Here is a 22675-nt window from a genome sequence, read left to right on the forward strand (position 1 = left end):
ATTTGAACACACCTGACGACCTGAGCTATTGTTATGCAAAGTAGCCAGGTGGGTACTTGGTGCACAGTCGAGTGGAACGCATCCTTGTGTGCACGCGCGTGTGTGTGCCCCTGCGTGCTCCTGCTCAAAGACCTGGTGGAACAGCGTGCAACCCCGTCCCATGAGCACTGCATCACTGGTCTTAACATTTATATAAATTATATCTCAACAGTAATCGATATTACTAAAAGAAAGCTACCTAGCAAGGGGCGACAGTGGCTCGGGAGGTAGAGCAGTCGTCTGGTAATCCGGAGGTTCCCGGTTTGATTCCTGCGCCTCCCGGGCAGCGTGTCGAAGTGTCCTTGAGCAAGACACTTAACCTCTAATTGCTCCTGGCGAGCAGGTTGGCACCTTGCCTGGTTGAATTCACCGTCGGTGTGTGAATGTGTGAGTGAGTGGGTAAAATGTGAGGAACAAATTGTAAAGCGCTTTGGATAAAAGCACTATATAAATGCAGCTATTTACCATTTACTAGTGTCTTTGTCAGGTAACCCACCTGTGTTCAATCAGTCCTCTCTACACAAAAAAAAACATGTTGGAAACTTGGATATCAAATTGGATTGTGACATACTGAAGTCTTACAGATCCTCTCCAATATCCTGTAAGGTACAAGAGACTGCACTGTACTCCTCAAATCTCACTGTACTCCACTGTCAGCAGACTTTCAACTATCTACTGTATCTATCTCCAATACCTCCAGAAAGCCCCCATGAAGGACATCATAATATTATATATCTCTATAGAGTCCTGGAATTATCTTACCTGATTTACGCAGTCTCTTTATTGCTGTACCCAGATGTGTATTAAAGTAAGGTGATTTGCTGTTATTGAGAGCACAGTTTCAACTCGGCTGAGTGCTGCACTCTCCTTCCTGGCTGGCTGTGCATGCCGTGCAGGCTGTCACCCTCCTCAGGCTATACTTCACCCAGAGATGGGCCCCAGGTGGCCCAGAGCCCTGCCAGGCCTATTGCTGAAACACCATTCCATAGATCCACTCTGCTAAATCCACATCTTTGTTTTGTTTTCATTATTTTTTTTTTTTTTTACAAAAACAAGAGAGGGGGGGGCATGAGAGATGTATAGAAAGAGGGCAGGAGAGAGAGAGAGAGATAGGGGGGGGCATGAGAGATGTATAGAAAGAGGGCAGGAGAGAGAGAGAGGGGGGGGGCATGAGAGATGTATAGAAAGAGGGCAGGAGAGAGAGAGGGTGGGCATGAGAGATGTATAGAAAGAGGGCAGGAGAGAGAAAGACAGAAAGCAGGAGACATAGAGAGAGAGCAGGAGAGAGAGCAAGAGATAGAGAGAGAGAGATAGCAAGAGAGAGATAGCAAGAGAGAGAGAGAAGGGGGGTAGAGACAAGATAGTGAGGGAGGACAGCAGGGTTAACTTGAACAGTACTCAGCAGAGCGCAGACCTCCTTCAAGGTCGAACTATCTCCCCACTCTGCAGTTGCCAATATTGCCCGTCTCAACAGACGGTTATACATCCATACAGTGGCGCTAGAGGAAATGTCATGGGGTCACCAAAATCTATATTTCCCCCCTCTTGGGGTCATGAATGTGCACAGCAAATTCTATGGCAATCCGGCCATTACTCATCAAGAGATGTCACACACAGACAGACAGAAAGACAGACACACGCACAGACAGACAGACAGACAGACAGACAGACAGACAGACAGACAGACAGACAGACAGACAGAGAGACAGACAGACAGACAGAGAGACAGACAGACAGACAGACAGACAGACACACATGCACAGACAGACAGACAGACAGACAGACAGACAGACAGACAGACAGACAGACAGACAGACAGACAGACAGACAGACACGCACAGACAGGGATGAAAACATTAATTCCTTGGTGCAGGTAATGAATTATAGAGCGGGTATGAGCCTTTCCAACCTCTCCGTCTTGGTGTCGAAGAGCTGGGTCATGAGATGATCAGCCGTGTGGAAGAGCTGGGTCATGAGATGATCAGCCGTGTGGAAGAGCTGGGTCATGAGATGATCAGCCGTATGGAAGAGTTGGGTCATGAGATGATCAGCCGTGTGGAAGAGCTGGGTCATGAGATGATCAGCCGTATGGAAGAGTTGGGTCATGAGATGATCAGCCGTGTGGAAGAGCTGGGTCATGAGATGATAAAAAATGGGTACCATTATTTTGAAAAAACTAAATATGGATCCCCAGAGAGAAAAAAAGAAGGTAAGAGCGAAGGTAAGAGAGAGAGAGCAGGAGAGAGAGCAGGTAAGAGATAGAGAGCAGGTAAGAGAGAGAGAGCAGGAGAGAGAGAGAGAGCAGGAGAGAGAGCAGGTAAGAGAGAGAGAGCAGGAGAGAGAGAGAGCAAGAGAGAGAGTGCAAGAGAGAGAGCAGGAGAGAGCGAGAGAGCAGATAAGAGAGCGCAGGAGAGAGAGAGAGCAGGTAAGAGAGAGAGAGTGCAAGAGAGAGAGAGAATGAGAGAGAGCAGGTAAGAGAGAGAGCAGGAGAGATAGAGAGCATGTAAGAGAGAGAGTGCAAGAGAGAGAGAGAATGAGAGAGAGCAGGTAAGAGAGAGAGCAGGAGAGAGCAGGTAAGAGAGAGAGAGCAGGTAAGAGAGATAGAGCAGGAGAGAGAGAGCAGGAGAGAGATAGAGAGAGCAGGAGAGAGAGAGCAGGTAAGAGAGAGAGCAGGAGAGAGAGAACAGGAGAGAGATAGCAGGTAAGAGAGATAGCAGGTAAGAGAGAGAGCAGGTAAGAGAGAGAGCAGGTAAGAGAGAGAGCAGGTAAGAGATAGAGAGCAGGTAAGAGAGAGAGCAGGTAAGAGAGAGAGAGAGCAGGAGAGAGAGAGCAGGTAAGAGAGAGAGCAGGAGAGAGAGCAGGAGAGAGAGCAGGTAAGAGAGAGAGCAGGAGAGAGAGAGCAGGAGAGAGAGCAGGTAAGAGAGAGAGCAGGTAAGAGAGAGCAGGTAAGAGAGAGCAGGTAAGAGAGAGAGCAGGAGAGAGAGAGCAGGAGAGAGAGAACAGGAGAGAGAGAGCAGGTAAGAGAGAGAGCAGGTAAGAGAGAGAGCAGGTGAGAGAGAGAGCAGGAGAGAGAGCAGGTAAGAGAGAGAGCAGGTAAGAGAGAGAGCAGGTAAGAGAGAGAGCAGGAGAGAGAGCAGGTAAGAGAGAGAGAGCAGGTAAGAGAGAGCGAGCAGGTAAGAGATAGAGATTAGTTAAGAGATAGAGAGCAGGTAAAAGATAGAGAGCAGGTAAGAGATAGAGAGCATGTAAGAGATAGAGAGCAGGTAAGAGATAGAGAGCAGGTAAGAGAGACAGCAGGAGATAGAGAGCAGGTAAGAGATAGAGAGAGCAGGTAAGAGATAGAGAGCATGTAAGAGAGAAAGCAGGAGAGAGAGAGCAGGTAAGAGAGAGCGAGCAGGTAAGAGATAGAGATTAGGTAAGAGATAGAGAGCAGGTAAGAGATAGAGAGCAGGTAAGAGAGAAAGCAGGAGATAGAGAGCAGGTAAGAGATAGAGAGCATGTAAGAAATAGAGAGCAGGTAAGAGAGACAGCAGGAGATAGAGAGCAGGTAAGAGATAGAGAGAGCAGGTAAGAGATAGAGAGCATGTAAGAGAGAAAGCAGGAGAGAGAGAGCAGGTAAGAGAGAGCGAGCAGGTAAGAGATAGAGATTAGGTAAGAGATAGAGAGCAGGTAAGAGATAGAGAGAGCAGGTAAGAGATAGAGAGCATGTAAGAGAGAAAGCAGGAGAGAGAGAGCAGGTAAGAGAGAGCGAGCAGGTAAGAGATAGAGATTAGGTAAGAGATAGAGAGCAGGTAAGAGATAGCGAGCAGGTAAGAGAGAAAGCAGGAGATAGAGAGCAGGTAAGAGATAGAGAGAGCAGGTAAGAGATAGAGTGCAAGAGAGAGAGAGCAGGAGAGAGATAGATTCAAGAGTTTTATTATCACGTACTAGGGCATACAGTGAAATGCGGGTGGCCATGCCTGCTTTGATTGTGCAATAATACTAATAATAAAACAGGCAATAAAAAGACATAAAATGGGCATGATCAAATAGACATGCTAAAGTCTGAGATAGTGCAATACAATGTTAGCTACGGATTTAAGGCACTGGGTCCTATGTACACTACTATACAATATACAGTTTTTACTCTATATCTTTATGCTATACTTGCTATATCTAAACTATACTATACAAGAACCACATCGGTTCTTTCCTCAAAGTGACCTTTATTAGAGAGAGAGAGAGAGAGAGAGAGAGAGAGAGAGAGAGAGAGAGAGAGAGGGAGAGAGAGAGAGAGAGAGAGAGAGAGGGAGAGAGAGAGAGAGAAAACCACTGCTCCAGAGCATAGGACCTGTTTGGTGGAGATACGTATGTATTTGCACAAATACTGTACACACACACACACACACACACACACACGCACACGCACACGCACAACCATGCACATGAATAACCTAGATAGACCACTGTGGGTCCCTCTTTCCCCCAGATTGGCCCAGATGTGGGGACCCAGCCGTCACCCCTAATATCACCACTCGTATTGTTAATGGGGAACCGGCTACAGCGCACTCCTGGCCCTGGCAGGTATCCATGCAGGTGAGACCCTCCACGAGAAACTACAAGCCACACCCACACGCTGGAGAGATACTCACACTTAAATGGACTGCATTTATATAGCGCTTTTAACAGGGGCATCCATTTGGTATGGCAAGGTATGGCACTCGCCATACCTTGGCAAATAAAAATGTAATTTTTTTTTTTTTTTTTTTTTTTTTTACAATTTTTTATGTTGATTTAGAATTTGAATGTCAACATTATGAACGAAGCTTCGAACTATTCGGTACAGCCCTAGCATGTTTTGATATTGTCAATTATCTCACTTTTACTAGGTGACTTTTACTGTGACTAACTGAAATATGCCAAAAAAAAAGGAAAATGGACATAGGGATGTTTTTTTATCAAAGGGCAGCAGAGACAAGTGATACAGGGACACAGGTAAGGTCTGGCTGAGTGATTATAATAGTGCAGTTCAGCATTCAGTAACCCATACTTTTTGTGAATGTGTTTTTGATACTACATTCTGTTGAACACACACCTCAAAACCGTACCTAAGGAAAATTGGCTCAATTGCAAGAAAAGTAATAGACAGTTATGATATTACATTCTGCATAATTCGTATGCAAAATATTGTGGTTCCTTGCTTTAGTCTGTTGACACATTTCTATACTAAAAATGCTTGTGTAGTCCTGTGTCATACCTAAATGTCATATAACTGAATTGTATAGAAACAACTCACCAAAAGTGACTATTGCACAACTGATTTGACAAACCCCCCCCCCCCCCTAATAATAATAATAATAATAATAATAATAATAATAATAATAATAATAATAATAATAATAATAATAATAATAATAATAATAATAATAATAATAATAATAATAATAATAATAATAATAATAATAATACAACCCTGTACATATTCCTCAGTAGTGCTAATGTATATATTTTATACCCAGTTTAATCACCTGTACATTGTATATTACTATTGCACTTTACTGTTATATATGCAACTCTGGTTGGATGCCAAACTTATTTTCGTTGTACTGTACTTGTGCTGTATAATGATAATACATTTGAATCTAATCTAAATAATTCACTCACCAACAGCAGAGGCAAGCATGCGAGGTGCCAACCTGCTCATCTGGAACAGTTAGGGGTTAAGTGCCTTGCTCATAGACACTTTGATACACTGCCGGGAGATGGCGGAATCTTCTGATTACCAGACAACCACACAACCACCACACCACATTTGGGTGGACATTGTGCCGCTAGAGCTCGGTGCTAACACCAGTGTTGTAGTCGAGTCACTAAATCTCGAGTCCGAGTCGAGTCTCAAGTTCCCAGTGTTCGAGTCCGAGGCCAAGTCCGAGTCACCAGAGAAGAGCCAGAGTCGAGTCCCCATTACCCTAGTCCGAGTCCGAGCTGACATACAAAAAGGTCTACGTTATAACATAAATGACACAGCGGTCACCATTTCTAAGGGAGTGTATTTACTTTGTGATACAATAGCCAAACAAATGCACTAGCCATCAATATCTAATGCGCAATGATTAGGGCCTATTACAACATTTTTTTATATATTATAAAAAATGTACAAGTCCGAGTCCTCATCTGTACCTTCTGAGTCCGAATGCAGTCAATGCTCAAGTCCAAGTCCGAGTCATCAGTGCTCCAGTCCAAGTCGAGTCACGAGTCCTAAAAATCAGTCCAGGACTCGAGTACTACAACACTGGCTAACACTGCCCACTTCTTCCTTGTGCTGATCTACGCTTGTTTTATTTTAAGCTTGTATAAATTGTCTTTTATTCTCAGGCTATTCGCCTGGGCACTGCTTATTAGCACCCAGTATTTCCTTGTTTTGGCTTCTCGCTATGTCGACGATTCAAGGATTCAGGGTTATACTCCCGTTCTGGAAAAGAGCATCTGTTACTTGCCTAAAATGCACAATGCTAAATAATAGTAAATGGTGAATTGTAAATGCTTTACAACTAATGCCTCACATTCACCCATTCACTCACACATTCACACACTGACAGCAGAGGCAACCTCATCACCCTCTCAGCCTTCGTATTGTCTCGATAAAGAATCTTCTCTCCTGTGTCTGCCCTGCTCTGTCTCCCTCTCAGCCTTCCCACTGTCTCAATATAGAACCTTCTCTCCTGTGTCTGTCTGCCCTGCTCTGTCTCCCTCTCAGCCTTACTACTGTCTCAATAAAGAACCATCTCTCTTGTGTCTGCCCTATTCTGTCTCCCTCTCAGCCTTCCTACTGTCTAAATAAACAACATGTTATCTTGTGTCTGTCTGCCCTGCTCTGTCACCCTCACAGCCTTGCTACTATCTCAATAAAGAACCATTTCTCTTGTGTCTGTGTCTGCCCTGCTCTGTCTCCCTCTCAGCCGTCCTACTGTCTAAATAAAGAAAATTGCATCTTGTGTCTGCCCTGCTCTGTCTCCCTCTCAGCCTTCCTACTGTCTCAATAAAGAACCTTCTCTCCTGTGTCTGCCCTGCTCTGTCTCCCTAACCTTCCTACTGTCTCAATAAAGAACCTTCTCTCCTGTGTCTGCCCTGCTCTGTCTCCCTAACCTTCCTACTGTCTCAATAAAGAACCTTCTCTCCTGTGTCTGCCCTGCTCTGTCTCCCTCTTAACCTTCCTACTGTCTCGATAATAAAAGGAAGAAAACACTAGGGGTAGTGGAATGGTTGTTCTCCTTTTAGAAAAAGATTGGATGCAACAATTAGGCTACTTGTCATTAGGGAGGAAAGATTTGAACGTTTCACCCACTTTTTGCCAGGTTTTTTAACCCAACCTAGCACAGTGAATTTCATAGACTCAGCAAGCTGCCTGAACCAAGGACGGCACGAGTGCAGCTGCACCTCTGGTTCCTCCATCTTGTTTTAAGCTTGTCTCCGGTGGCTCATTTCACCGGCCTGCTCAGAGATAATGTGATATCATAGGTCCCTGGGTAATTCCTCTTTATGTTCTCCTGTGTCATGTCTAGGTTATTATTAACTGATGGCCTTGCTTAGATCCAATTATACACACTCCCAGTAATAAAAGTGAGACGAGCCCCTTTTGCCCGAATGCATCACCTTTAATAATCTCTCTCTCACGCTCTGATGACTTTTTCACAAGGGGTGGTTTAGAAATTATGTGTAAGCTGTGTTCTAAAGCTCTCTCTCTCTCTCTCTCTCTCTCTCTCTCTCACTCTCTCTCTCTCTCCCTCTCTCTCTCTCTCTCTCTCTCCATCCTCAGGTCTGGCCTGCGAGCCGTCCGGAGCCCACGTTCTTCCATACCTGTGGCGGTACTCTGATCCATAAGAACTGGGTACTTACAGCAGCCCACTGCTTCATAAAGTAAGCCTCCCGTTAGACTTCTCGTCACATATGGAAGCTTATAAGTGCGCTAATACTTCATAGATGCTTGGAAGGGTGCACGCTTGTTGAGTGTGTGGGGAGAGGAAATAATAGCAGTCCTCAATATTATTCTCACTTACTAAACTGAAGCTAGACTCTAGACTTTAAGTGCATGTTAATCATTTCAATTCCAAGGTTTGTGTCAAGCCAGAGACTTTCTTGGAGCCTATTTGCCTGATCTTGCTTGTGCTAGCGCCTGTGCTTTTACCCTAAGGCTTACTGGAGTACTAGAGTTATATACCTTAAGCGGGACATCAACCAGCCTCAGCTAATAGTCCACACGGGGCCTTGACAAGGGCCTGTCAGAGAGCAAGCTGCTGATGGAGATGTGCTCTGTGTATAGCATTTGCTTGTAGGGCTGAATGAACGGGGCGCACACAATTATGTAATATCACACCATTATGTACTCTCTCTCTCTCTATCTCTGTGTGAGCAGTATTTTTATTGTGTTTTATAAAAATAAATATTCACAGTTACACATGAATGTTCTTACATTTGCTGCCCTTGGCTGTTCTAAACACTGGTGTGTTAATAGCAACACAACTTGGGTCATTTTTATTAATTAATTTAAAATGTTTACACATCTGTACGTGTTTAGTTAAAGGTAGAATCTGTAATGCCATCAAACAGCAACCTCTAGGCAAAAGAGATCCGCTTGGTATTGCACTTAGTTTACAATTTACTTTCTTTTAGTCTGATGGGATGGGGGCTGGGGTTGCTATATGCCAAGAGAGGTCTGGAGAAATGCACAGTATAATAAGTTAACTAAAACTCCAACCCACCAGACCACAAACAAAAAAATGTAAACTAATACCAAGCGGGGGCTCTTTTTCGTCGCCGTTTGACAGCATTACAAATTCAACCTTTAACACAATGGGGACGTGGGGTCGCCGAGCTGCACTGCAGATGTACCCTACTCTTTGAATTCGCCAAAGTGCAATACCGGCCAGATCCTCTTAGGGGCGCTATCGCGATAATAGAGTGTTCCCTGTGGCAGAAGTTGTCTTTTTTTTTTTGGATCTCTAATGTAGTTTTCTACTCATCTGAAGCGATAGCTATTGTCTGTTGTACGGGATACGTTTTGGATTGCGGATTTCACTATGCAATAAGGGGATTTATCATCAGCCAATGGACATATCGATCTACCTGATGGCGATCGATAACAGGGAAATGCTCAGGGGGATCCAACCGGCTCATGGTAAGATCTTTTTCACGTAAATTACATGCTGATCAAAGCTTGCTATGATACTCAACCAGCCGACCAGCGTATGTGGCTACTTAGACGAACACGTTTATTGGTAATCAATAATCAGAAACAACGTCCCCCACCCCCCCCCCCCCCTTTCATGCATACATGCTTGAGGATCATACCGATCATATGCAGTTTGATTTTTAACTGTAGCTTTTGTATAACGGAAATGCCATTGGATATAACGTTAGTAGCTATTAGCCCTTTATCTCGCCTTCCAGGAAATATACTAGACCAAATGCCGTATAATGCTTATATTCACAGCGCTATAAAATGAAAACGTATTGATAAAAAAAAAAATTCTTTAATCCATTTTGAAGGGATGATTTATGGTCCCAATTGACAATGATAATGGACAGATAGCAATACTATAAAGTATAGATTTAGCTCTACAAACGGCCCCAATCTGTTTACATTTGGTGGTCCTCTAGAGATTTATTAGACGCATCCCAATGGCCCCGAATGTGTTAAGGACAACACACCCTGTCTCATGTTAGGCACATGTTTGTTTGTGCAGTCTTTCAGTGACAAAGGAAATCCCATCATGGGACGAGTAACATAAATACAACATAACATAAATACATTTTGAAAAGGTGTTATTCCATTTCCCTGTGTTACATACCTCTATGACCACTATCTGTGCATTGACAACATCCGTTTACTCTACAACATCCGTTTACTTTACAACATCTGTTTACTTTACAACATCTGTTTACTTCGTTTTGTGATGTCTTTATTATTTGGACTTGGTATTTTAACTTTTTATTTTTATTTAGGATTATTAGTCTTGATTTATACACATATTTCAAATGTTTGATTGTTTTATCATTATTGTTATTATTGTTGTTGTGTTATTATTGATATTGTTGATGTTGTGTTGTTGTTTGTTGAAGTTTAAAAGAAAAAAGATTTGATAAAAAGAAAAACATCCGTTTACTTCGCCCCCACCCCAGCTACGCTGATGAGCTGCAGCGCTGGCGCATGTGCCTGGGCAAACACAACCTGACCTACACGGAGCCCAGTGAGCGCTGCCTGAATGTGACGGGCATCTACCGCCATGAGGGCTTCAAGTACCCCACCGTTCCCACTGTGGAGTTCGACATCGCCCTGATCCGGCTGGACGGGGAAGTGGCACCCAGTCGGGAGATCTCCTTCGCCTGCCTCCCCTCCCCGGAGGAGGTCCTGCAGAAGGGGAAGCTCTGCTATGCCACGGGCTGGGGAGACGAGACCGGTAGACCACTTTTGGGTCCATTATGATTCACAATGTAGCCAACATACATTATTGCAGTGGCGGTGATGGGGTCTATTGGGGCCCTAGGCAATAATTCTCAGGAGGGGCCCCCACTGTCTAAGGGGGTTTCCTACTGTGATTCCATTGATTGTTTAAGGCAGAAGGAGTTGCGGTCGCTGCTGTTGAGTACATTCTGTCAGCCCTCGAGGGCCCCCCTACTAGCGGGGGCTCCAAGCAGTTGCCTGGCTTGCCTGTTCAGACGCTTCGCCTCTGAGGAGGGTTTACCCTGATACACAACGATCAGGGGTGGAACGATACGAGTAACTCACATTACTGATATTTGGCCCTCAATAACGATAATATCACAATACACGATACTCGATGTATTGCAAGAAATGTCATCTATGATACATCACGTTATATCTGTTTAACTGAAGAAGAGAAAATAATTGTAAAAAGGCAAAAAGCAGGAATTATGTATTTTTTCACAGAATTTACATGAAAGCTTATCAGATTCTTTAGTATGCATCACCAACTGACCAATTAAAACCAGGAGATCACTGCGACAGAGGGTAACGCAGTCTAAACTCACACAAGTTGGAGAACTCTCTCTCTCTCTCTCTCTCTCTCTCTCTCTCTCTCTCTCTCTCGCTCACACACACAAAGGGAGCCTCATCTGATTGGTGGAGACTGGACCATTACAAAAAACAAAAAATCCATCAAAATCAGTGTTGTTGCTAATCATTGACACATGCTAGCCAGCCCCCCCAGAAAAATCAACTTTGCATTTGATATATTGAAAATATAAAACTTTTTTAATTTTTTTTTAACTATAATTTGTGATGCCATCACAAACACTGGCATTTAAAGGGTTACAATTCTAAAATGCCTGCACCAGAATGCAGGAAATGAAGTCTTTGTAACTAAAATGTTCCTGCTGGGGGACCGCCCACTTAAAAGTAGCCTGAGTCTGAGGCTCAGAGTGGGTGAAGAAAATTAAAATTAAAATTGCTATTGTCGCATCCCTTACCGTCGTAACTTTGACCAATCATGTATGGAACAGATCTTAAAAATAAAACGAGACTCACCTTATCATAAGGAGACTCCTGGGAAACAATGAAGTGTTGCAATACACATACAGTATACATTAACGTGTGCAAAGTCCAAAACATGTCCCCATTTGAACAGGTTCAAGTGTCCTTTCACTGAACTATTACGGTAACGTACTAGTTCAAACTAGACACTCACGAAAGCCTGTAATTGCTTTTTTGACCTTAACGTCTGTTCACTTGACACTGACCAACACTCCAGACTGCACTGGAACGGCTTGCTTGCCCTCTGCTGAACCAAAGCGGTAACTGCAACCATTTGCATTAAGCACAGTTGAATGTGCTTTCCAGCCTATCGCTGCCTTTGGGGTGAAAATCGTGTCACATTCCAATGGACCTATCTCAAACCCTGCCCTTTTTCCTTGATCCTCAAATCACAACTGTCGATTCCCTTGTACAGTTGTGATTGGAGGATCAAGAAAAGAGGGCGGGGATTGAGTTAAGTCAATTCTGGTGTTTTTCACTGTCTTGAATGTTTGACATGGTTCCTTTATGTGTTGAGTACATTTCGTCACCCTAGCAACCATGACACCCATTCAAAAACCCATTGTGTAAAAAAAAGAGGCTGATAGCTGATATTTTTCCCCAACTATGTGTGTGTGTGTGTGTGTGCGTGTGTGTGTGTGTGTGTGTGTGTGTGTGTGTGTGTGTGTGTGTGTGTGCGTGTGTGTGTGTGTGTGTGTGTGTGTGTGTGTGTGTCCCATTTTGTCCCATTTGACAAAACAAATAGAACACAAAATTCAAGGAGAAATTAATAGTAATTGTTTGTTTTTCAAATGTTATTGTACTATTCTGTTGTTCACTTGGCACCTTGTATTAAGCAACACATCAACCAGTAAAGAAAGGTCACACAATGCCAATTTGACTGACTATCAGTGCTTTGTAAGTGCTGTACCTGGTTTCCTCCATGTACTACGGTTTTCTCACACGGCAAAAAGAATACATGCTCAGTACACTGCTGCCGTTGCCCTTGACCAAGGCACTGCCTTTACAAATGGAGGTCCCCAGGGCCCTGTATGTGGCTTAAGTATAAATTAATTATTATTCACTTATTTATTAAATAGAATTAACTGTAAAAATTTTGTTTAGGCCGATTTTCCATTTGGTCATTTATTATGATGAGAAAGCGGAGATATCTGAACTGAGGCCCTGTTTTGTGTTCTGGATCAGGTGATTCCCTAAACGCCAAGGTGTCGGAGGGCCTTAACCAGGTGGCCCTGCCCGTGGTCCCCTACGACACCTGCAAGAGGGCGGACTGGTGGTGGTTCCAGGTCAAGACCTCCATGATCTGCTGTGGCTACACCCTGCCGGATGAGCTCCAGTCTGTCTGTCAGGTAAGTCAAGACTGTGTGTGTGTGTGTGTGTGTGTGTGTGTGTGTGTGTGTGTGTGTGTGTGTGTGTGTGTGTGTGTGTGTGTGTGTGTGTGTGTGTGTGTGTGTGTGTGTGTGTGTGTGTGTGTGTGTGTGTGTGTGTGTGTGTGTGTGTGTGTGTGTGTGTGTGTGTGTGTGTGTGTGTGTGTGTGTGTGTGTGTGTGTGTGTGTGTGTGTGTGTGTGTGTGTGTGTGTGTGTGTGTGTGTGTGTGTGTGTGTGTGTGTGTGTGTGTGTGTGTGTGTGTGTGTGTGTGTGTGTGTGTGTGTGTGTGTGGGGGGGGGGGGGGGGGGGGGCAGGGTGTCAAGCAAAACAAAAGCTTTTCCATACCTCAAATTGTTTTGAGTGTTCTTGTTTCATTAAGTACCGCTTTTTCTCATTGATATCCCGCCCTTTTGATGATGAGAAGATGACAGCAAAGAAAGATCTCATCTCAATACAAAAACCACATGGGTTAACATCCTAAGACACTCAACCCCCCCCCCCCCCCCCCCCCCCCATTCGTAAGCAAGAGAATGGTTGCTTTATTGCTCTTAAATGTTCATGAAATTACTATTCATTACTTTACTTAGGTCAGTCACATTGTTGCGTTGTAATCTTGTATATATGTTGTTTTTGTATATGTTCTAGCTTTTAAATTGTGTTGAATAAACAATAAACTAAAGTGAACCACACGAATGGTGTGTTCAAATAATAATAATAATAATGATGATGATGATGATGATGATGATGACACCTGGTCATGTGGTGTGACAGGGGGATTCCGGTGGTCCTCTGGTGTGCCAGGACGCTCCCGGTGCATCCTGGGAAGTCCACGGCATCACCAGCTTCGGCCCCATCGGCTGCATCATGAACAAGAAGCCCTCGGTGTTCACCCGCTCCTCCGCCTACCTGCCCTGGATCCAGAACGTCGTCCGCAGGGACCTGTACAACAAACACAGTGCGTTTCTAACCCTTTCACTGCGACAACACAGAGGGTTAACCCTTTCACTGCCTCACGACAGCAGGTTAGCCCTTTCATTACCACACTACAGAAGGTTAACCCTTTACTATCACACTACAGACGGTCTGTAGTGTGATAGTAAAGGGTTAACCTTCTGTAGTGTGGTAGTGAAAGGGCTAACGGGCCCTGAAATGTGATCCCACGCTGGTGGAGAGGTGGTTAGATGTGTGTCATGAAATCAGAAGTTCCTAAAGTCCTGCAATCTAGAAAAATGTTGACAAAAAGGGGACATAAGTGGGAGATGAGATTCTAGGGGGGATACTGTACGGCCGGGGCCATGGGTTGATTTGAACGTTTATTATCTTTCAACGGGATCGTCACCAGGATGAAATGAAAGGAACACGCTAGGAGCAAGCTAGCCTAGATTAGCAAAAATGTATGAACGTGGATACGGACCAGCTAGCCTAGCTGTTGGCCAAAAACACCAAACAGTTTTAAGCTAGGCTAGTGATCCAGTATCCTCTTCCATTAATTTGTGCTACGCTAGGCTAGCTTACGGATCGTGGTATGGTGGTGCACAGTTGTAATTTTGCAACCGAGGGTCTCACAGGGTGATTATGAAGGGTGCCGTGACTGAAAAAAAGGTTGAGAAATGCTGGTATAATGGTGTGGCTCTTTGTGGTACTACAGTAATTTTTGTGGCTCTTAGTCTCTGACTGGTTGGCCACCCCTGCCTTCGAATTTTGACGCTACCAGGAAATTGTCACAATTGCACAGATACTAATAAATCCCACGATGCGTTGCGTGCGAATGGCCGTGTGGTCTGAATGCTGCAACAGAATCCTGATGTATTATCGCGTCGCCGCTCTCTGTCCTCTCTCCATGCAGCGTCAGGCTGCGGCGGGCCAAAGGACTTGACTGGCGCGGGCGGCACGCTGTCCTCCATGGGTCACCCTGGCGGCTACAGCAACAATGCACGCTGTCAGTGGAACATCCGGGCGTCAGCCGGCAAGGTGGTCCACCTCCGCTTCCACAACTTCTCCCTGGAGGAGAGCACGCTGTGCATGAATGACAAGGTCACCCTCTATGACAGAGCAGGCAGCCTAGGTACGGTGTAGAGCCCATCGGTGCCGTGTGTGTGTGTGTGTGTGTGTGTGTGTGTGTGTGTGTGTGTGTGTGTGTGTGTGTGTGTGTGTGTGTGTGTGTGTGTGTGTGTGTGTGTGTGTGTGTGTGTGTGTGTGTGTGTGTGTGTGTGTGTGTGTGTGTGTGTGTGTGTGTGTGTGTACTGTAATGTTGTGTGTTTATTTCTATTCTATCTATTACCCCCTCCCCAGCTGATGATTCATCTCTGGTTCAGTCCTCCATATGATTACTCTTGTATCGTTACACTACATCATCATCATCGTCTCTCTCTCTCTCTCTCTCTCTCTCTCTCTCTCTCTCTCTCTCTCTCTCTCTCTCTCTCTCTCTCTCCTCATACACTCCTCCAGCATCATGACCGTATGAAATCTGTGATTAAGTGTAAATGGCGTTTCAGAGTCAAGCAATTTGTCTTTGCTGCAGCACCGAAGGACGGGACAAAGCACTACGCACCTGCTGCTCCTGATTCCTCTTATACTCAACCTTTACGAGAACAAAAAAGTATCATGGTAGTTTGATGGTGATTCGTCATGATATCGGTCGTACAAATGATTTACCACGACATGCTACCACTTTTGCACTTAAATAATAAAATAAGTAATCCAAATTAGACCATGATACTGATGGTATTTGATGAAGAGAATTATGGAAAATAGCATGATACCTTTAATAAGGGTCAAGGTGCAGTGAGTCAAGGTGCAGTGAGTCAAGGTACAGTGGGTCAAGGTGCAGTGAGTTAAGCTACAGTGAGTTAAGGGACAGTGAGTCAATGTGCAGTGAGTTAAGGTACAGTGAGTCAAGGTGCAGTGAGTTAAGCTACAGTGAGTCAAGGTGCAGTGAGTCAAGGTGCAGTGAGTCAAGGTGCAGTGAGTCAAGGTGCAGTGAGTCAAGGTGCAGTGAGTCAAGGTGCAGTGAGTCAAGGTGCAGTGAGTCAAGGTGCAGTGAGTCAAGGTGCAGTGAGTCAAGCTGCAGTGAGTCAAGCTGCAGTGAGTCAAGGTGCAGTGAGTCAAGCTGCAGTGAATCAAGGTGCAGTGAGTTAAGCTACAGTGAGTCAAGGTGCAGTGAGTCAAGCTGCAGTGAGTCAAGCTGCAGTGATTCAAGGTGCAGTGAGTCAAGCTGCAGTGAATCAAGGTGCAGTGAGTCAAGGTGCAGTGAGTCAAGGTGCAGTGAGTCAAGGTGCAGTGAGTCAAGGTACAGTGAGTTAAGGTACAGTGAGTCAAGGTGCAGTGAGTTAAGGTGCAGTGAGTCAAGGTGCAGTGGGTCAAGGTGCAGTGAGTTAAGGTGCAGTGAGTCAAGGTGCAGTGAGTCAAGGTGCAGTGAGTCAAGCTGCAGTGAGTCAAGGTACAGTGAGTCAAGGTGCAGTGAGTTAAGGTGCAGTGAGTCAAGGTACAGTGAGTCAAGGTGCAGTGAGTTAAGGTGCAGTGAGTCAAGGTGCAGTGGGTCAAGGTGCAGTGAGTTAAGGTGCAGTGAGTCAAGCTACAGTGAGTCAAGGTGCAGTGAGTTAAGGTGCAGTGAGTCAAGGTACAGTGAGACAAGGTACAGTGAGTCAAGGTGCAGTGAGTCAAGGTGCAGTGAGTCAAGGTGCAGTGAGTTAAGGTGCAGTGAGTCAAGGTGCAGTGAGTCAAGGTACAGTGAGTCAAGGTGCAGTGAGTCAAGGTGCAGTGAGTTAAGGTGCAGTGAGTCAAGGTGCAGTGAGTTAAGGTGCAGTGAGTCAAGGTGCAGTGAGTCAAGGTACAGTGAGTCAAGGTGCAGTGAGTCAAGGTGCAGTGAGTCAAGGTGCAATGAATCAAGGCGCAGTGAGTCAAGGGGCAGTGAGTTGGCGGCTAAGTGGCGCAGTGGGCAAGGCGCTCGCTACTAATGCAGGAGATGCTGGGTTCGAGCGTTGCTTCCGGCTTGGCTGGTCGTTCATACTAATACAATTGGCAGTATTAGGGGGTGGGAAAGCCGGTGGGTGGGGATCGGACGTTGTGGACAGCGACTCCTACAGGTCGGTTGGTGCGCCTGTACAGCAGAATCAGGAAGTATCGGGGGCAGCGGGAGCCTTCCACGCGTTACTCCTCGCCACCGAGAGATCGCACTGTGCAGGTGAAAAGATGCGACGGCTGCCTCCTCGTGTACCGGAGGGGACACGTGATGCAAGGCTTCGTCCACATTGCAGCCGACCAGTGGGAGGCATGGCCTAACAGCGTTCGAGACAGGGGAGGGTAGAATTGGATAATACGAAATTGGGATGGGAGCAAAAATAGAAAATGGGGAGAAAAAGTTGATAAAAAAAAGGTGCTGTGAGTTAAGGTGCAGTGAATTAATGTGCAGTGATTCAAGGTACCGTGAGTTAAGGTACTGTACAGTGCTTTGTCCCGAACTGGTTGAGTGGAACAGTAGACTGGACTGTGGTACAAGTGTTAAAGGGGAACGTCGTCCATTTTATGAGGACAGTTGGTGAACATCTCTCTACTAAAGCTAGAGATCAGAGAGAGGAATGTATGATGATCTCACCTGGACGTCAAATCTGGGGCTGCTCCATAGACAATGAATGGAGCTCAGTCTTTGTGAGGCCCTAGTTAATTTGTAGGTTGAGCACACCCAAATGAGCTTCATCGTGATGGGGAGGTGTAGTGGTTACGCCATTGCTGTTTCCCGCGCGGTCCACCCCTCTTGAAATCGCAATGTATTTCCAATGGACCATTTCTAAATCGTCTCGTTTACCTTTCTTGTATTCATCCACAATCTATAGCTCATCTTGAAGAAATTCGCAATTAATCGTAAAGGTAGCAAAATAACAACATTTATGTTTTCGTTCACTGAGGAACTACACAATGGCTGTGACGTGTATTAGGCGACAGCACTGAACGACAGGCGCTCTACTGGTAAGTGTAGTTATTTTTTAACAACAAATTAAAAACCTTATAACTAACTTTATTTCAACCAAAAATGCTTAAACAATAATGTTAGTGATGCTTGAAGAAGACCGGAAGGGTCGAAACGTTGCATCTGCCTTTTTGTCAAATAAACACCTTGGAACTACAAATGAGTTGCGAGCCCCGCTTTGTCTTAAGTGATAGAAGGGAACTCATTTTGTGCAAAAATGGAAAGCTTGCCAATGTTTATGAGGCAGAATTATTACAATAGCCGATAACACATTTTCCCAATGATAAATCCCTATACGAGTGGACTGCTAAAGTGGGAAACTAAAGTGACGTCAGACTACATATCGCTATGAGGTTCAAATGAGGTTGGTGCTGTTCTGCCTGTGCATTATGTAGTGTAAAACGACTGATATTATCTGTGAGTGCTGGTAGTCATTATTGTAGGCTAGTCAATGGAACACAGCTCCATATTAGCCTAGCTTAGCACAATGAATAGAAGCGGACAGTGCCTGCCAGCGGTACTATGCTTTATCGACTTCAAAAAGGCTTTTGACTCGATACACAGAGCCGTGATGATGAGGATACTCAAGGCCTACAGAGTCCCTCCCAATCTACTCCGGGCCATAGGGACCATGCACACGGGTACAAGGGCCAAGGTGGCAACCCCAGATGGCAACAGTGAAGAATTTGACATCCTGGCTGGGGTGATGCAAGGAGACACCCTTGCCCCCTTCCTTTTCGTCATAGTGCTCGACTGTGCGCTCAGGCCATCAATGGACGGGAGCAGGAACTTGGTCTCACAATAACCCCAAGGAGATCGAGACGACACCCCGCCATAGTCCTCCTAACAGACCTGGACTACGCGGACGACATCAGCCTGCTCTCTGACCACGTAGAGCAGGCACAGGAACTCCTGTGCAGAGTGGAGACGGAGTGCGCCAATGTTGGCCTTAGGCTAAATGCCAAGAAAACCGAGGTCATAATGTATAACATCCTCCCGGATCATCCACCTCTAACGACAACAGGAGGCACTGCTCTAAAGGAAGTCGGTGATTTCAAATACCTAAGCTCGTGGGTCAACTCGTCCGAGCAAGACCTTAAAGTGAGGAAGGCGCTTGCGTGGAGGGCTCTGAAGTCTGAACGGCATGACCAGTGTGTGGAAATCCAACCTCCCTCGTCAAATCAAGCTCAACTTCTTTCATGCAACATTTGAGTCTGTCCTTCTGTATGGCAGTGAATGCTGGACCCTGAAGCCCACCCTGCAGAAGTCCCTGGATGGGTGCTACACCAGAATGATGCGTGTGGTGCTCAACATCAACAGGGATGAGCATGTCACTAATGCAAACTTGTATGGGGGGGTGCTAAGGGTGAGCGAGAAAGTGGCAGTCAGGAGAATGAGGCTGACAGGTCACTGCCAGAGACACCATGAGCTGCCAACCAGCAAACTTGTGCTGTGGGAGCCAACACACGGACATCGAACATATGTGGACGTACTCAGGAGAGATGCGGGAGCAGAAAGCACCGGCGAGCTAGCCAGATGCATGGAGGATCAGGATGACTGGAAGCACCGATGGAGGGCCCGTCCGAGGACGACCTAGAGAGAGTGCCGGTTAGCATTCGGGAGAGGTGTTAGTTGGACAATGGCTAGGCTAACATGCAGCCAGATAGCTTTCTGCTGAACGCACATAGAAGAAACGTTAGGTTATGACTATAACCAAGTTCTGTTAGTATAGCGACGCTCGGCGTCACTCTCTGCACTGTCCTCGCACACGTGCACACGCACTGAATAAAGACCACAATGTACCTTTAATCCCAATATTTGTCTGACCACACCCCTATCAGCTTACCCATATAAGCACCCACCACTCGCCTCCTTCCCAAGCTTTCACCACAAGGCGAGATCAAGGGCTGCAGCGGCGTCGGACGCCGAGCGTCGCTATACTAACAGAACTTGGTTATAGTCATAACCTAACGTTCTGTATCGTATTAGCTCTCGCTCGGCGTCACTCTCTGCACAAGGGAGGCCGAGCGAGAGCCATCGGCCGACAAATACACCCCGCTGAAAGCCCCCCACAACCATCAGAACAGGGAGGGCACCCCCCCCTATTGGGGGCTTCACGGGAGGGCGACGGACCTGACCGTGCGAAGAGGCACTCAAGCAACTCAACGCACAGGGTGAGCAGACCGTGGCTTGACCCCACGACTACACACACGCACAACCCGCATGCCACCCGGGAACGAACGGAGGAAACAACCTCGTTACTGCCCCCAGAATCACGGGGTCAAGGGCAAACCCAACCCCGTGGCAAGGCCGTAGCAGCGGAGCGCGAAGGAAGACCCAGACCCACCAAAGGGACTGGACCCCCTGGAACGGGGGCCCGGAAAAGTCCATGATGCCAGCATCAAGACCCCACCAGGTGGGCACTTAGTGACCCCGCCCCCCACATCGCCAGCGTATTCGGACAAAGGCCCCTCAGCCGAGCGGGCCCTGTCCCCCCAATAGTACACCGCCTGGCACACTGACCCTGCAGAACAGGCAGTCAGCATGGCCGTAAGCACACAAAAAAGGTTAACCAACAGGCAGCGCACCGGGGAAAAACCAGGCAACAGGCTGTTAACCCTAGCCTGGAGACTGCGGACGAGACAGGCGCCAGAGGGGACAGCTGAACACAGCCGCCCCGGCGGAAGGGGCGTATGCTGGCGTTGTTGCATGACCAAGCCTCCATTTAAAAAAAACCCACCCAGAGGGGTCGAGGCAGAGAAGGCTGACACGATTGGCAGACGTCATGAACGTGCAGGGGCACCCTCAACCGGTGAACCCGGGAGTTGACACTGCTCCAACACACCAGGGAATCAACCACCTTGGTGTTACCCAATGCGGCGGTTGTTCCTATAACCCCTCAAGAAAAAACTCCAAAACACACCTGCGAGTATACACCGGCTATACCGCAGTACAAGTGTTTCAGTTTTCAAAAAGGGTTAACCCAGGCCTACGGGTCGACGAAACATTACTTCGGACCGGGCCTGGCGATACGGGAAGCACAGGGTCACCAGAGGAGGTCAAAGACCACCCCAACAGGCCCCTCTTCGCCATGCGTGAGAGAAGAGCGAAAAAGAATGGAGAACCAGCCCCAAGCACACCGTACTAGGCATTCCCAGGCGGTCTCCCAACCAAGTACTAACCAGGACCAACCTGTGTAGCGGCCGAGATCCGACGAGATCAAGCGTGTACAGGTTGGCATGGCCGTAAGCCATTACGACAGTGCTGAGTAAAAAATGTACCCAACCAGGGTCTCCATAGCACTTAACCCTGTGACACCTGGACCGACCTGGCATTTTTCCCACTGAAAAAAGCCCAAGTCCCTCAGGGTACCAGAACAGCAGATCTGCATCCCCGGCGGACAACGGGTTCAATTGATCCGGACCAGCGTGACCAGAACCAGTCCTGTGCCCTAACCACGCCGACATGCCTACTCCAGGAGAAAGGGCAGATATGCGTGTTGATCTTAACATGAAAAGAAGGCGCCACCCAGACGTTCGGGCAAACCGCGCCCGGTGGCCCACCCCCAGGGCGTGAGACCCCTCTACATATGTTCAGATCCATTCCGTCATCATCCCCCAGACATGAACGAGAATCCGTCGATAACCAACCCAGGTCGTGGGATGTGGTCGTCGGAAGAGGAAAAACCTCCATCCCAGTTGCTTTATAAAAACGCAGTTTTAACCTCAAGCAACCAAGGCGTGCCAGTCAGTCGCCTGTTTACAGCGAGCTAGCACTATACGTGCGTCGGGACACACCCACATCAATGAACAGGCTATTTAGACCTGTCATTGAATCCCCAAGGCGCCCAGGGGAACGACAAGAGGGGTGTGACACTTCCTAACTCCAACTCTTTTTTAATAGAAAAGAAGGAAGCACCAACAGTATGTATCCCAGTCTACACAGCCGGGGGTAAAAAAAATTCACATTTTTACATCCCACCACCCTCCCATAGGAAGGAGACGGGAATCCCCAGAGAGACTTCCCACGCAAGCTGTACAGATTGAAAAGAATATATTGCACCTTGAGCCATGTAAAAAATTGGTTTTAGGGCTCTCCGGGGAAGAGGCACTGAACCCATACACACTCAATAATCTAATTGAATCGAATACATACACAATAGAATAGGACACCTTCTAGAGGGTCCACTCACCTTGACAATCTGAGGAGGAGGCTCTGTACTCTGAAGGAGGCTCCCTCACATGGAAGGAGGAGTCCAAACTCACAGAAGGCCTGAATAGGCGCTTGGTGAGGAGGAGCCCTGACCACCCCCCGAAAACAGATCCATCACATGGACCTGAACAGCACACGGAAGTCCTACCAACAGAGACGCGCACGGTGACGTACTCTATGGCGGGGGAATTTCTGCGGTGCACACGCCCAATATTCCAGGCCGTGGGCCCAGGAAACTCCCTCCCCCCCCCCCCCCCCTCACCCCGTAATGTGCCGAACCGCAACGTGACAGGAACCTTGAAGGACAGGGGGTGTACCCCTGACCAACAGAAAAAAGGGGGAGAGGAAAGGTTACCAGTTCACCCCTTTACGACCCCACACCCATGATACGATGTAATGACAAAAAGAGAGTATGACACAGTCATAGTCAGCTCTATGAAGCGTTTGACAGCTTCACACAGCGCATGAGCTAACCTGCTATCTGATTTTTACTAAGGAAAAAACACAGAATAGAGAGGGCTCTCTAAGAGCCCCGGTCCAAACTTACACATGTGCTTCTG

General features: G+C 46.7%; 1 protein-coding gene across 1 annotated transcript in view; it reads left to right on the forward strand.

Annotated features, from left to right (window-relative positions):
* The window catches only part of LOC311231736 (cubilin), a gene marked incomplete at both ends in the record, with an annotated part of 148654 nt that overhangs the window by 111322 nt on the left and 14657 nt on the right, over positions 1 to 22675 (forward strand). The window contains 6 exons of the mRNA XM_084318359.1: positions 4508 to 4614; positions 7835 to 7935; positions 10198 to 10475; positions 12755 to 12918; positions 13709 to 13892; positions 14784 to 15002. Coding sequence (XP_084174485.1) covers positions 4508 to 4614; positions 7835 to 7935; positions 10198 to 10475; positions 12755 to 12918; positions 13709 to 13892; positions 14784 to 15002 — 1053 coding nt within the window. The remainder of the gene's footprint in view (positions 1 to 4507; positions 4615 to 7834; positions 7936 to 10197; positions 10476 to 12754; positions 12919 to 13708; positions 13893 to 14783; positions 15003 to 22675) is intronic.

This window comes from Notolepis coatsorum (genome assembly GCF_963971535.1).
Source record: "Notolepis coatsorum genome assembly, chromosome: 7".
Taxonomy (NCBI): Eukaryota; Metazoa; Chordata; class Actinopteri; order Aulopiformes; family Paralepididae; genus Notolepis; species Notolepis coatsorum.